At 55.8% G+C, this 16177-nt stretch overlaps 1 protein-coding gene across 8 annotated transcripts in view; it reads right to left on the bottom strand.

Annotated features, from left to right (window-relative positions):
- The window catches only part of Iqsec1 (IQ motif and Sec7 domain 1), a 296085-nt gene that overhangs the window by 9270 nt on the left and 270638 nt on the right, over positions 1–16177 (bottom strand). For all 8 annotated transcript variants that reach the window (XM_023708325.1, XM_023708323.1, XM_023708322.1 and 5 more), the window contains 7 exons: positions 9728–9889; positions 7958–8080; positions 6878–7044; positions 3325–3464; positions 2937–2966; positions 1317–1442; positions 390–489 (listed from right to left, as the gene is read on the bottom strand). In XM_023708325.1, coding sequence (XP_023564093.1) covers positions 390–489; positions 1317–1442; positions 2937–2966; positions 3325–3464; positions 6878–7044; positions 7958–8080; positions 9728–9889 — 848 coding nt within the window. The remainder of the gene's footprint in view (positions 1–389; positions 490–1316; positions 1443–2936; positions 2967–3324; positions 3465–6877; positions 7045–7957; positions 8081–9727; positions 9890–16177) is intronic.

Raw genomic sequence — 16177 nt, 5'->3', positions numbered from 1 at the left:
CCCTGGTGCCACTTGGATTCTGGCTCTGTCATGGGAATGCCCTGTCTATATGTCCCAACGGACATGTCGAGGGTCTTGGCACCTTGGGGTTGAAAGTGCCTGCGGTATGCTGGTATAAGCGTGTCTGTGTGTACTGCAGTTTCCTGCTGCTACATGGGAAGGGACTCTGACACCAATGCTGCTGATGTTTTTCAAGTGAAGCCCAAGATATTTAAATGTCGATGTGGAGATTTAAATATGAACTCAACCATGCTCCAGGACTTGGAACTGTGCCTGGGAACCTAGGGTCCACAGCCAGTCACACTTAGCTGCCTGCTGTGCAGAGGTGGATGAGGAGTGGAGGGGATACCCCATGGTGGGGGACACAGGAGCTCCTGGTGCAGACTCACACTGGTTCTCGAAGAGCAAGACTTGCAGGCCATACAGGGAGAAGGACTGCCGGAAGCTGTAAGTCACCGAGTTCTTCTTCTTCTGGAAGATCTTAGTAACCTAAGGGTACAGAGACAGCCAGGCCTCAGGACTGTGTGGTACCCAGGGACCTTCCTTTGGCCCAGAGGCCAGCAGCCCCACACTCAGCTGATCTGGGCAGAGTATGCTGGGGAGAGTGGTTTCTGTCCCTCTGAGTCTTGGATGCCCTTCAGGCAACTCAGCTCCATGGTACAGGCTATCACTGTGTGGCCTCCTTAGGGCCTGGTGCCTGGAGGATGGGACAAGCAGTCAGGACCCTTGCTCTTTCAAGGACTGACCATAGGGAGAAGCCAGACCTGGTGCAGGCCCAGCATGAGTCTTCTCTGGGCTGGGGAACACAGTCCCTGGGACCCTCACTGGAGACCCCCAAGGCTCAGTCTGGTCAGCAAAAAAGAAATCTCTCCTCCTCCCAGCCTCAGGGTGGAGCTTGTGAGAGCCAATCAGAATGCACTGCCCCTAAGAACCACAGTAATTGGCTAGAGTCTAGGACAGGCAGGCTTATTCTGAGAAGCAGCCTTAACAGGCTCAGGAAGGCTACTGGCTCTGAGGTGGTGTAGGCCTGCGCTGCAGGGACCCTCCTTCCTTTCTCCTGGACCTGCACCGGGTGCCTGTCCACAAAGAGCCTCCCAGGGGAGCAGCAGCCTGCTCTGGGGCAGAGGGAAGAGATGAGTCCTGCTGGAAGGATGGGACTCCCCCAGAACAGGTGGGATTGAGACGGAATGCCCTGATCCTTTCAGAAACGTGGGCGCCAGTTTGGGTTGAATTTTGTCCCCTGTAATCCCAAAGATTTTGGGCCATCTCCATCCTACCCTGGGGGCAGACACTGGCCCAGAAGAGCCACCACATACCACCAGCAGGTCGTTAAACAGGAAGATTTCACGCTGATGCAGCCCCAGCTTCTGAGGCTTGTTGGGGTCTGGAACCTCGAAGAGTCGGCAGTAGCAGACCAGCCGCCGGTGGGGCAGAGACAGCACCTGTGCAGGGAGAGATGCTGCCTTGGCCACCGGCCCCTGCTTGGGGACCCGAGGAGTGCAGTTAAGAAGTCCACTTGTGTTGCTGAAGCCAGCTTGCCTGCTTGGAGCACAAAACACCTCCCCACTCTGTCTTCACGAGCTGCTTTCAAAGTGCTAATACTGCTGGGCATGGCTGACATGCCCATAATCCTAGCACTGGGAAAGCTGAGGCAGCAAGATCACTGTGAGTTTGAGGCCAGCCTGGACAACATAATGAATTTTGCCAGCTGGAACAGTATGGTGGTGGAGATCCTGTCTCAAAAAACTAAAAAGTAAAAAAGAAAATTCCTGAGCTAGGGAGATGGCTCAGTGGAATAAGCGCTTCCCTGGCAAGCACAAGGGCTTGAGTTCAATCCCCGGTTCAGGAAAACAAACAAATGAAAATTTCTGATGTCTTTCTTGAAGAACTTGGGGAGCAACCTCACTTTGCTGAGCTTTTTGGGGGGGTTATTTTGGTGGGAACTACGCTTCTAAATATTTTACATTCATGCAGGACCCCTTGCCGGGGGAAAGTCATGTTTTCTGATTGTCCAGATGTGCATTCACCTATAAATCCATCAGTCTACAAGAAAAGCCTTTCTGGATGGACAAACAGGCATGGCAGGCTGAGGACGCTGCCTTCTGTCAAGTCAGGACACTGCAGGACTCGGTTTGGCTTCAGCCCGGGGGATGCTCCCTCTCTGCCAGGACCCACAGGTTTCAATGGCTCTAATTCAAAATGCCCCCTCCAAGACCTGAGCCACAACTATTCCTGCCATGGCCCACAACACCCGCAAAGGGACAAATGCATCCCCCAGCCTCACTATGGTGGTGTTACTGAGACTTGTGACCAACATGCCAGCTGGGGGCCTCAGGACAGGGGCACCCATCAGGGAGGTCTGGGTCCAGCTTAGGGAGCGCCCTGGCTCTCAAAGGACACAGAGTGATCACAAGGGGATGGGGCACAGGGGACTGATGTGCCCTGGTGCCCAGAAAGAGAAGTGTGAACGGGAGAAGGAGGAGGGCCGAGGGCAGGAATGTGGAGGTCTGGATGTCTTGCTGGAGCACTGGGGACGAGGACAAAGACAGAGACATGCCCCACACCAAGGAGCTAGCATGCACATACTCTGGGGCCTCTAGACAGGAAGCAGCCATAGATAGCACAGTAGGGGCAGAGCTGGGAGAGGCAGAGCCTGGAGGCAAGGGCAGAGCATGGACGCCCATCAGAGGCCACCCTAAAGGGTGACAGCTGAGTCTCCACCACTGGCCTGGCCCTGAAGCCCTGCCTTGTGGCTGTGGTCTCAGAGCTGCCAGAGGTGAGTCTGGGAACCACAGAATGCTGGTCACTCAAAGTGTACCCGGCAGTCAAAAGTCTGGCTCCCAGAGCACAGGGCTCTGGCCAGGACACATCAGGATACACAAGGATCCCCAGTGTGGCCGGGCAGCAGCCAGAGGCAGGAGCAAAGAGGTACTCACACAGCCAAGCCCATGGTGCAGTGATCCGATCTGCAGGAAAACAGGAACACAGAGAAGGATGTTAACATCCACACACCCCTGGGGATGTCAGGGGCATGCATGGTGACAACCAGCCCTCCCCAATGAGGGCACCAGGTCCCCAGCTCCACCAGCCTAGATGCCAGGGAGTGGCCAAGGTAGAGGACTCACTGTAGTGTACTGTGAAGGATGGGGGCTCATGTTGCCAAATAAGGAGCCCAAAGTTAGCAGAGCTGGACCGTCACTAAGAACTTCAGGGTTCCAAGTGCAACCCGGAGCAAACAGCTGCAATTCCCTGAGCCTGTAGCATCATCTGACGCCTAGCCGGGAAGTCACTTGCCAGCTCTGCCTGCCAGGGCCCAGTGCATACCGGCTTCTTCCCCACGATCAGCTTCTCCACCTTCTGCACCTGGGACACGTGGTCCTCATTAGTCTTCAGCTCCCGCTTCCGGATTCGCTCATAGATCCCAATCAGCATCTCCCGGGGAATGTCTTCACCATCGTCCACGCCTGGGCAGGGGATGGCATCGGGGGATCAGGGTGGCTGAGGCACAGGCAGTGGCAGCTCCACTCAGCCTCAGCCTTGGCTCACCCCTATCTCTGGTTCTGAAACCAGATCAGAAGAGCCAGGCTTTCCTGTTTCCCACAAAGCCATGGCCCAACCAGCCCCACCACAGCCCCAAAGCTTCCACAGACAGGTGACCAAGGTTGAGATCTGGGAGGCTGGGAAGCCAGGCCCTGAGTCTGGACCTGAGCACTGGTGTTGTCCCTTCCTAGTGGTGTGACTGTGCCTGAGTGATGGGTCTTTCTGAGCTTGGCGTCCTGTATGGACTGTTCGGTGTGAACGGCCAGGAGCAGCAGCTGGCTGGCTCTTCTGAGGTTTATTAAGAGTGGATAGCAAGGCACAAAGTGGGTAAAGCAGAGGTATGACTGGCCTGAGGGGTACCTGAGGGACATGGGAGGCAAGGGGCAAAGGTGCAGGAGGCCAGGGCAGAGAATGGGACCTGGTCAGCAGGGTAGCAGGGAGGGGAGCTTGGCTAGGAGTGTTTAGGACCTGGTGGTTGTTTGAATTAGACTTGGTCTGGAGAGCAGTTAGAGGCTTCTAGGAACATCCACCAGAAGGAAGGGCGCCCCACCCCAGAGGGTCCGTCTGTTACACCAATGGCCTGCCCAATGCAGGCTACCCACACTCCTGTTCATGTGGGGGCTCACTCTGCACTATGGTGTTCTATGGGTACAGGCAGGTGTGTGAGCACCTGTGTCCACCACCACGGCACCAGTGAGCAGTGGCCCTGCCCTCAAACCCCTCTGTACCACCTGCTCACCCCTCTCGTTCCCTACTGCCCCCACCATGGCGTTTTCTGAGCTCCAACTTTGTCAGTCCCGGATGCCTGAGTTGGGGCAGATGGTACACAGTCTTTCCTAATTGGCTTTCTTTTGCTTTTTTTGAGACAGGGTCTCATCATATAGTCCAGGCTGGGCTAGAACTAACTATCTGGCCCAGGCTGGCCTCAAAACTCCCAGCATTCCTCCTGCCTCAGTCCCCTGAGTGCTGGGATTACAGGCACACGCCACCACGTTTGGCTTCAGATTGGCCTCTGTAACTTAGCAACAGGTCCTAGGTTCCCTGATGTCTTCTCACAAAGGATGGTTCATTTCTTCTTAGTAGTGCTAAAACACACCTAGTAGCCCTGCCCCCATTTATTACCCCTGTACAGCATGGCCCCTCCTGTAGCTTGACAGCTACCAGAAACTTGTACAAGTGGAGCTAAGTCTTCAAGTCATATGGGTAAACCCCAGAAGCCAGGCTGATGTCTTGTACAACTTTCTGGGCTTTGATCTGTCTTAACTAGTCTTGCCCCTAGATGTCCCCTCAAAGCCTCGTGTGGCCATACATGAGGCTCTTCAGAGGTGGCTGGCTCTACAGTGTGTGATGTTTGGATCCTGGGTATGTGATTAATAAATTAGTCTACTGGTTGGTTTGCACAGTTCTGGATGGGATAAGGTTGCCCCACCCTGCCCTAAAGGCAGGTAGCCTGGATAAAACATAAGGGACAGAAGAACAGCTAATGTTGCCAATCACCGTTCCCTGTTACTTTGCTTGCTTGCTGCTTGCTGCCTTCTGTTGTCCTGCTCTGCCATGAGAAAACCGTTCTGCTCAGACGTGCCCCTGGCCACGCCACCCTGCCCGGGAGCCAGCCGACTGTGGGCTGAAACCTCCAGAAGCTGTGAGGCAAACAAGCCTCACCTTCCTTAACTGCTAAGTTTCAGCAATGAGAAAATTAAGGCATGAACTATGTGAAGATAATGTCATTCCAAAAGCAAATGGGAAAAAGAAAAGTGAGGTTTTTAACAAAAGGCTTCCACAAGGGTGCGTTCCCTCTGCTACACCCAGCCTGGGCCTGTCCTGCTGCCCCCACCTGAGACAAACTGGCCCAGTGAGTCCCAAGGACACTGGTGGGGCTAAGGTTAGGTCTCCCTCAGAAAGAACGAGCTGGGATGTGCTCCCTGGGAAGGCCAGCAGGCCTGGAGATGCTGGGACCCAATTCACCTCTACCAGCACTGGCTCTGTGGGCCAGGGAGGTCAGAATCCTCTCTAAACCTTTGCAGGGAACATGGGGTAGAACTGATCCAGTTTCTGGCTCAAAAAGTAGGGCTTTGCTGGGCACAGCCCAGGTGTGGGGCCAGAACCAGGGCCGCCTCCCCAGGATCAGGGTGCTCTGCACCTGTGCTTGGCTTGGGGAGTCCCCCCCACCCCCCCACCTCCCCGTGCTGGGCGTGCAAGACAATGGCATGTGGCGATGGCTGTCGACTCTCAAGCCACTGTCGTGTTGGTACAAACCCCAAGTGCTGGACCTAGGGCCTCCAGAGCCTCCCCTTTCTGGCCGATCTCTTCCAGCCTGCCCACTGGGGCTCCCAGGGATTCTCTGACTACAATAGGCTGGCCTGGGAGAAAGGCCCCAGGCTGAGAGGACCCTGGGCAGCTCCACCATGTGCACCACCTGAGGCTCTAAGCTCCCTCACTGTTTCCTGGAGTGGGGTTTCCCAGGAGTGCAGTGGGGACCTCCGCCATACCCCACCCCACTCAGGTCTTGGAGCCAAGCTCTGTAGCCAGCACCTGACCACTGCTCCCCTCTAAGGGAAAACATCAATGGTTCCCTAAGTCATCAAGCTAAAGTGTTCCGCCAGCAGGTGGCGCATGAGAAAACCCTTAAGTCCAGGCAGGAAGGCTGGGAGGAGTAGGAGACATTGCCCATGGGGTCCTCCTGCCCAAGTAGACTGTGTGACAGCACTGTCACAAGCTGAGTGGGGTGTGATTCACACCAGCTTTGTTCCCTCTTCACACAGTACAATGCCATTTCCAGCGGGACCTCAGCTGGTGTTCCTAGAACCCACCTTGGCCCCACAATGACAGCTTTCCAGGGACAGAAATAGACACAATCCCTCCTTGCCCTGCCAGTCCCCCTGCTGCCTTCTGATGGCCTTGTCCCAAGGAGGTCTTGCCTCTTGCTGGCCTTGTCAAGGTTCACCTTCTCACAGGTGGGGAGGGGGGCTGGAGGAAGGGAGTGTGGCTACAGCCCAAAGGCACTGCTTCCAGTCACTGTGGGCATCTTAATAATCACTTTCTCCTCCAGGAATGCTACTGGCTTCTGTCCAATGCTGATACCGGATTCCCTTTCACATGCACCCATCAGGCAGAAAGGCCCAAAGGAAATAGGTCAGCTTCACCCTTCTAGCACAAACTACACATCACTTCCCTTGCAGTGAGGTGTATGACCCAGAGACAGGCAGCCTGTCCCCCAGGCTGTGCTGGGCCCTGTACACCTCTGGAACTGAGGGATACCAGGGATAGAGCTCTGTCTCACAAACCTTTGTCTCGGCAGCTTAGCCCCAGCAGGGGCCAGCAAGTGTGAATAGCTCACCTCGGAGGTTCTTGACAAAGTCCTCCAGCTTCATCTTCCGCTCAGGCTTGACATTGGGGCTGTACATGTCTGTGTTGAGCAGGATGATGGCAAAGGCCAGGATGAAGATGGTGTCTGGGTTCCGGAACTGGCGCACCACACCCGGGTTGCAGATGCAGTACCGCTGGCTAGAGAGGAGGTGCAGAGGGCTGGTCAGCCTCACTCCTGTGTTTGATGGGTGAGGAATGTGACTGGGTAGAGCTGGCCCTGAGCACCCTGTCCTCTCCCACTCTGCTGGAGACGTCCCTCTTGACCTGCCTCTTTTCCAGTGGATACATGGTTATGAAGAGCAGCTGCGGACTGAGCTCGGCCGACGGACAGAGGCAGGTGTGATTTGGAAACCTGCAAGCCTGTGCCTCTTGTCCCCTCCCTGTGTCACATGGGCATCCCTATCTATTCCCACCACCACCTACCCTTCAGGGTCCTAGGCAGACAGGGATAGCTCAGTGACTGAAGATTATGTATAGCAGGAACCAGCGCTCCAGTGGCCCAGTTGATGAGCACACTGCTTAGACGTTCAGCAGGGGCAGCAATCCAGCCTTCACCATACTTGTGGGGTCAGTGTCCCTCCAAGGTTGTCTCTGCCCTTTATCCTCTTGGAGCACCAGGTCAGTGAGGGGGGCATGAGACTCCCACACCCAGCCCCCAGCAGCCACGGGGTCACACAACTGGGATGGGGTGGGCTAAATGATGGAGCCAGGCCACCTGGCTCTATGGCTTGTAGGGACTGGGACAGTCCACAAATGAGTGACCAGGAGGGACGACTAAGGAGGACATGAGGAAGATGGGCATCTCAGGCCTGGTGTGGACAGTCAGAGTGAAGTCGTGGAGTGTGAGGCTTTTCAGCTTCAGGCTCCCCATGGACGAAGTCAGAATACATTCCCCACGCCTGGGAGGATGGAGGGCCCAGCTCAGGGCCAGGTGGCAGCACAAGAGGCCCCGCAGTAAAGGGAGAAGGGGATTCAGGGCTGGTGCCTGCACAGTGGCACCTTCTCCACCACCCTCTCCATCAATATGGGCCGCATAACGCAGGACACTCACCTGAAGGCCTCTATGAGCCGCTCCACCTTCTGTGCCTCACCCTGCACCCGGATGTGCGCCTGGAACTTTCTGAGGGCCTCATCCAGCTCCATGGCAGAGAAGTCCATCTCATCCACCACACAGCTGGAACAGAGATGCGGCTTACGTGAGCCAGCTCGGCCCTCAAGGAAGCCTGATCCTGGCACCCCCATCAGGTGACCCACCAGAACAAGTCTTGAGAGTGCAACAGACAGATGTGCCCCTGACTCGGGGATGGCAGCTTCTGGGCAGGGAGGGCTGCACGCAGCCTCTGCCATCGGCAAAGAGCACTTGAGAAAGCACAAGAGGGTTCTGGGGGCCGTTCACCCCCAAACCTCAGGATATACTTGTGCTCTGCTTATGTGCAGTTTAGTGTAGGGGAGGCCTTCCTGAAGACAGCCTTTCACCCAGCTGCTTCCCAGCTCAGGGGACAGGGCTCGGAGTCTCCTCAGTTCTATATGGCTCCCAAGTGCCTGACGATGAGGACCAGGGCCTGGACTTTCAGGGTGGGGAATGTTTTGGGGGTCCCTTTTCACCAAATCTTGGGGCATCTTGGAGAGCTGAGCTACCCTCATCTTGAGGAGCGGCCAGCACCTGGATTTTGAGGGTCACCATCTTCTCACACCCTGCCCCATAACCTCCCTCCAGGCAAGGGAGGTCTGAACCAAGGCCCCAGGGTGGAGGCACCTCCTGGGACCAGGAGTTGTCTTTCTTAACAGTTATAGCCACCATCACTACTCCTGGCTGCAGAGACAGAAGTCCTCAAAGGCTTCACACACCCCCACCAAGCCCCCACACCCGTGGAGCACTGCACATGGTGGGAGGGCAGGCAGGGAGGGACTATGTGGCCCTGAGGAGCCTGCTGATGGGGGTAGCTCGAGACTTCCTGAGGCCACTGCTGTTTTCTGGTGGGTGGACAATGCCCGGATTTCCTAGGGACCAGGAACCAGCTGGGGGGACATGGTGCAGGAAGGGCTGCAGGGGATGGCTGGGGACTGCCCCTCGTCACCCAAGCTTCACGTTTCAGAGGGGAAGGGCAGTGACTGCAGTGAGAACTCGACAGGGGCCTTGCTTGATGTGGAGGAGGAGTGGAGTGTGCGGAAGGCAAAAGGAAGCCAAGGCTGCTCGCATCCGGCCCAGGAAGGACACAGACTGGTCCAGCATGTAACAGCCACTGCCAGTGTCCTGTCACTTGGTCTCCTACATGTCTGCATTTGTGTTCATGTGCATGTGTGTAAGTATAGTAGGGTGGCTATGTAAGCACCTGCATTGGTGAAAACCTCTGTGTGTGTGTGTGTGTGTGTGTGTGTGTGTGTGTATGTGTGTGTGTTTGAGTATATAGGACCCAGAAAGAGAGGTGGCAGGAAAGCTAGTACAGCTGCTTTTCTGGATCCCTGGATTTGAATCCCCAGATTTAACTAGCCACACATTCTAAACACCCAGGAAAAATAAAACGAGTCTCATCTACCACTGGTGTTTATTAGCCCTGAATCGCACAGCACAAGAGCTATTTATATACACTGAGGCTGCACACAGGTATGTGGTTATGTGCAAATATGGCACATAATGGACCAGAGCATCTGATGTGTGGATTCTGCAGGGGTCCTGGCACTTGGCCCCAGGACACCAAGGGTCAACTGGTGTCGCAGCCAACAGAGTGAGCCTGTGAGTGCAGGTTACACAGGACGTGAGGGATCCCAAGGATGGCTCTGCCAGTGCGGCATAGGTCTGTGCCCCCAGCCCAGAACTCACTCGAGCACATCGCGGTTGAACTGCTTCTGCCGGTTACCCAGGAACTCGCCGATCATCTGGCGGCTCAGGCCCTTGCGTTGCAGCAGGAAGTGGGCCACGCCCACCGGCGTGTCAGGCACAAAGCCGCGCTCAATAAGGTATTGCACACCCTTCTCAGGCTTCCTGGGAGATGAGAAATGTACTCAGCTCGCAGCCTAGCAGCTTGCTGGGGTAGAGCTCTACCCAGGGCCGGGTGCTGCCCTCCTGTCCTCCCCTGCCCGACACTGTCCTTGGCCCTCGACCACATGCCTGTCCCCAAGCCTGAAATGGGGAGGTGCTGAGATGAAACCCTTCATCCTAAGCCACCTGAACCTTGCCAATAAGACAGGGTTGGCCTGGCCACAAGGAGCCTCATCCACATAGGACTGTAAACAAGCCCTTCTGAGCCATCCCTGTGTACGCCAAGGCATTCCTTAAACCCCCACTCCTGGGGCTCAACACTCTGGTGGTCAGCAATGCCTAGAGTCCTACAGCCTTGTGACCTCACCTGGCTGTGATGTCCCCTGGTGAGAGGACTGAGTGAGCCCTAGGTCCCTGGCCTGTGAAGATGCACTTAGTAAGCACCATGAAGGACTTGGGGTTTCCAGCCGGAAAGCATGGCCCAGTCCTGCCAGTGGACTCCCCAGAGGGAGGCTGCACTGGCACAGCAGGGCTGTGTCCCCACACACCTGGGTGTGCTCACCAGGAAGTGCAGAGCCAGGCCTCCCACAGCTGGGCACAGAGCACAGCCCTGCTGCACCTGCCAGTGTGGACTGTGGACATCACCGTGTCCTGAGTCTCATACCACCATCCTGCGGTGGTGCTCCTACCACAGGAGCCAGGCAGGCTCATCCTCCCCTCAGTCTCCAATGCGCCACCTGTCTCCTGGAAGGGCTGCAGGGGATGTAGCCTTGGCTAACCTGGCAGGTAGGCTGGAGGTGCCAGAGACGGGGTGGCATGAGGGGGCTTTGAAAACAGCTGCACATGTGACCTGAGGAAGCCTGGTGTCCTCTTCTCAGGAGCTCACCTGGCCACTCAGGGAGCTGTGCAGAGTGCAAGGGCACGGCCAGACCCCTGGCCAGACTGGCACCCTGTCCCGCTGTCTTGAGTCCTTGGTGTCACATGAGACATCAAGAGCTGGGTTCCCCTCCAGGATCCAGTGCTTCCCCCAGTTGTGAGGGGGTAGAGGGAGCAGTGGGCTCAGGCCCCTCTGCCCTGGATCATATCCAGCACCCATGCCCTCAATGGGTGGTGGGGGGCTGGGTTCTACCTCCTGTCTCAGTGGGCAGAGCCACCAATCTTCTGTCCCCTGGCCAGCAGTGCAGATGAAGACAGCATGTGCCCACCGCATCTCCCACCTGGCTCCTAGCTGCCACACATCGCAGTATGCGCACGTGCCTGCAGAGGCCCTACTATTTTCACCTGATAACAGTCACATCCTCAATCATTTCTAAGGCTTGGCAGGCAGCAGTCAACAACCAGGGGGTTGTGGCACAGCAGTGACCTTGCGGGGCCCCGCTGCTCACACCTGTGTGCAACCCAGGATGGCCTGGTTCCTTCTGCATGTGGGCACTGTTGCCCCTTACAGCTGCTGACATGGCTGTTCCAGGTTCTGCTTCCGTGCCCTGCTCAGCCCCATGCAGCCCTCTCCTGTTCCCAGGGCCTCTGGGACAGGCTCCTCTGCCCTGCAGCACCTAGAGCACAATGGGAAAGGGGAGGTGGTGTGGGGATATGAGGCTCAGCTCTTCAGGGATTGGTACCACGTGTCAGGCACAGAGCTGTGGGGATCACAGCAGTGGACAGGGCAGCTATGGATACCTGGCACAGTGGTAGATGGGAGGCCAGGGCCTGAGGGCCAAAGCCTGCATGATGGAGGGGGGAATCCTGTGGGAGACACAGAGGCTTCTGAGCAGGGCCAAGGGATAGAGCCCAAGGGGCTGAGATGTAAACACAGGGCTGTGTGTCACTGTGTGTCCCCTTGGCCAGCTAGACCTCCCTTAGTACCAGCTCTCGGCTAGGGCTGTGCCAGTACAAGCCCCGACTCTTGAGAAACACATGTTCTCACTGGAGTATGATCAAGGAGGGAGGCGAAACCCACGGACACAGGGGGGCACTGAAGCACAGGAGGCTGGGCATGGTCAGGAGCCTGGGTTTCAACTTCAGCTGCACTACTAGCTGGGGGACCTCAGGCAAATTATGGGCCTTTTCTGTGCCATGTACACTGGGGAGGACACTGGTGCATACTACAGAAGTGCCAGAGAGCTGGGTGCGTTCACACATATAGAATAGATGGCTCAGGTCTGCAGGAAACACTGCTGGCTACAGGGCTCGACAGAGCACACTAGGTCCGGGAAGACCCAGGGAGTGATGCCATGCTGACCTGGACAAGGCAGTGACAACGGAGGCTTAGCAAGTGGGTGCTCCTCTGCATAAACAGTGCCAGGGTTCTAACCCATTCCTTTGCCCTCAGAAGCCCCTAAGTAGTCCATGCCCTTCCTCGGCATCACCACTGAAAACCCCTCCTACACACTTCCTGACTGTACCTTCATTACTTTTCTATCTACCTAGCTGTACCCTGGAAGGACCAAGTTTCAAGAAGGTGCTGACAGCAACTTTGGCCATCTGCGCCTGGGCCTGCTGTGTCCCTGGGATGCCTGGCAGGCGGTCAGCAGTCAGCCAGCCCATAGTCCTGCCCTTGGTGTCTGCTTCCGGTCCAGTACTGGTAGCCTCCTGCAAGGAGGCTGAGCCAGCTTTAGACATCTGATGCTGACTCAGAGTCAAGTGTGACAAAAAACACAAGACCGCAAATGGTCATTTCCCTCTGTGCAGCTCACATTCAGAGGTGACTGTGAACTACTGGGGGCAATAGTGAACTAGGGAAGGTTCTGCAGTAAGAGCAGGTCTGTGCCCCTCAAGGAACAACTACTGGTCGAGTGATCAGCCCTCCTTTCTGGGGAAGGAGTTGTCCAGGTTCACCCTATGAGAAGGGGTGTGTCCATCCTACATCTCCAGATGTCCCACCCTGCCCAACCTCTGTCCTGGTGACGAAGGGCTAACCTTCCTCAGCTACTGACCAGTCAGAGCCTTGCCTCCTGTGGAGCACAGGGAGAGGGATGGGAGGAGACATGGGGCTGGGGAACTTTGCTTCTTGCAAGGACTGCCCCAAGGTTGGGCCAGGGAGCTCAGGTAACCCTCTCAACTCAGGGACAGGGTCAGTGCTGGGGAAGATACTCCTGGCCTCTTCAGGCCTCTGGGGAGCCCTGTGTGATGGCTCTTATCTCCATTATGTGTCGGGCCCACTGCAAGCCTGTGGAGGGACGCAACCAAAGCCAGCCTTCTGAGCATCCTGCAGCTGCCCTAGAAATGACTTCTGGTTGGGCTCTATAGGCTGGATTTGGCCATGGCCCGTGAGACACAGGCAAGTAAGACCCTGATTTCTAAAGATCCAGTGTCCTCCTCACCCTCTCAACTCCCCCACCCCCCGCCCAGCCCCTGTTCCCCAGAGAGCCACCTGTTAAGTTGCCAGCACCACAGGCCCTGGCGAAGAGAACTGTGTGTAAGCTTTGGCCCTGGGCCTCACCAAGCCCAGCCCTCTCCACCCCACCTGCCTTGGCTGAGCTGGGTGGCAGATCACATGCACAGGTGAATCCTAGCATCATTCCTGTTGTTTGTTAGCAACAACCAGCAGACTTGTGCTTCAGTGAAGGGGGACCTGGTCTGGCTCCTGAGCCCCCTCCCCTGGGGATGGGGCAGTGGGAGGAGTCTCAGGTGCTGGAGGGTGACACAGCCTCTCAGAGTCATGCAGTGTCCCTATGGGGCTATACCTCAACCCTGTGGCAGCTCCAACAGACAGGGTGGGCACTAGGGGTGGAGGGCTGGCTGCCTCCAAACATAGGGCCCTGCACAGGGGGTACAGAGGCCCTGTGCATGGCTCCCAGCCCTTGCAGAACTCCCACCACACTGTCACCACAGGTGGTCACCCAGACGCCACTTCCATGCTCTTCAGAGATAGGGTTCTCACTCCCACCAGACAGGAGGGTGTGAAGCCTGCAGGGGAGGCTCTGTGCTTCCTGGAGGGCAAGTGTGGACAAAAGGGAGGCTTAGGAGGGGTGGTGATGGTGGGCTGAGGGGTGAGGATGGGGCACAGGGACATAGCAGGATGAGGACCCAGGCAAGGGCAGCAGAGCCCTGGCACACAGCTTCAGGGCCCACTCTGCAAACCAGACACATTACTGCCCAGCCCTACAAGGCTCAAGTGGCCACCTCTGACTCCATCACTGCACAGGATCTGGGGTTCTGTATCCTGACCAGTGACTGGCCAGAAGCTCTGGGCCCCAGAGAGGCTCCAAGGGAGCCCTAGCAGGGAGTACAGGGTGAAGGACAGGCTTTGGAAATGGCAAGGCTCCAAGCCTATAGGAGGAGGTGCTGTTGGGTAAACGACACAGCTTTAGAGGAACACCTTCCCCTTGCATCTCCCAATACCTTGGAGCTGGCATCAGGACCACACCGGACCAAGGAGACAACATCCTGGAGCAGGGCTGAGCTGGGCACCTAGCCAGGGCTACAGGGTCTGCTCCACATAAGCCAGCACCCAGCTTCTGCGGGGAGTCCTGCAGATACCACCCGGACCCATCCCAAGGACCTAGGCCGCAGAGAGCTCCCCATCCAATCTGCACTGCCCAGTGTGGCACCTGCTGACCACAAGTGTCCAGGGAACCCCTGCTGGGAGGACAACACCCATCACCAGAATTCTTTAGGAGCTGACTCTGAAATTCCTGTGCAATAATGTCCACAAGGAGCAAGGGAGTTTCTAAAAACAACAAAGAAGAGATATTTGTCCTAATAAGAAACATGAAAGGCAGCAGTTAAATCTGATGGCTGTGGGTGCAGCTCATTACCTACTGTGCAGAGCTCTGGGTTTGATCTCCAGCACCAATAAATAAAGAAATAATTTAAAATGTCTGGGGTTGGCAGAATCAACTTAGCCATTGTGTGACATTCCCCAGGACCTTTATTCTGTGTGCGGGTACATCCTGGGCCCCTGCAATAGTGCCAGGTGTGTATATGTGGGGGGGCAGCCAGGACCTGCTGAAGGAGGGGAAGGCCCACATAAAGCCAGGACCAGGTAGGAGGCAGATCCTGATGCCAGCCACCAACACAGGATCATTGGGGTGCAAAAGTTAACCACAGGGTATGACGACAACCCTGGCTTTCTTTCTTTCTCTAAAGAAATTCCAAGACCAGGGGCAGTGTCTTTCAGAATAAGACACAGAGCAGCTGGGGGTGTGGTCAAGGGGGTGAGCACTTGCCAGGCGCACACGAGGCCTAGGGTTCCGTTCCCAGCACTGCCAAATGTAGGAATTATATAAAGCATAAAAAAAGAAGTAGTTTCAAAACATCAAACATTTTTTATGATTTGACTAAATACTATTAAATGCTTCTTTTATCAGACAAGAGCAGCAACAAAGCGAAGAAGTATATCATCAAACACCCCTGAGCTGGATGCTTTTTGTAAAGTCTGTCCCAGACAAAATCAGTGATATCGCAAAGATAAACTCCTTCAACAAATACAAGAAAGAAAAGCAAAAGGCAAAGTACCCATAATTATGCAGGAGTCATATTTCCAACTGCTAGTATAACACAGTGTCTTTAAAAGTGGCAAAAAGCCAGTCGAAAAATGGGCAGTTTCACAAAAAAAAAAAATCAAAGAGGTGGAAGACACTGATAGAAGCTGCATCTCTGAAGCAAGCAGGGGAAATCAACTTAAGTGACAGAGAGACACATCTGTCCCTGTTGGGTAAAGAAAAAACTTAACACTGAGTCCAGACAGGCATGGGAACAGGCAGGCACCACCTAATCCTGTGATCGAGGGTGGCAATGGGGCCAGGACCCCTTAACCACTAACTTTGCAGTTGCTGCTTGAACTAAAACTGTGCTTGCCTGAGACCCCACAGCTACTCTCCAGCTGTCTCCTGGGGACTCTCTGGGGACGGTGTGTAAGGGGCATGTTCACACCTGCTGCCACAAAAAAGGAAGCACTGTGCCCAAAGGCCTGCTAGTGAGGCTGTAAGACCCAGCCACAGCAAGCGCATAGACATCGTCCCGTGCCCACACACAGTGCTTCTCAGTTCAGCCCAATGGGTGGGCATCACTGGCTTCACCCGTCTTGCAGATGAGGGCACTGGGGAGCAGGATGAGGCCCCCTGCGGGTACTCCCACAGGACACAGGGTCTCGGGGCTGTTTTCCTCACCCTGGTCGGCTGCTGTTCCTAAAGTGTCACACAAATACACAGACAAGACCTGGAGGAGTATCATTCTAGCTACTGGGGAGGCTGAGGCCAGAGGATGGCAGATCGGGGGCCCTGTAGTGGGCACCTTAGTGAGACCCTGTCCAAAATAAAAAGAGCAGGGATATAGTTAAGTGGGAAAGCC

Source organism: Octodon degus, unplaced genomic scaffold, assembly GCF_000260255.1.
Source record: "Octodon degus isolate 3935 unplaced genomic scaffold, OctDeg1.0 scaffold00350, whole genome shotgun sequence".
NCBI classification, from domain to species: Eukaryota; Metazoa; Chordata; class Mammalia; order Rodentia; family Octodontidae; genus Octodon; species Octodon degus.
This window is presented reverse-complemented; position numbering and strand designations above follow the sequence as displayed.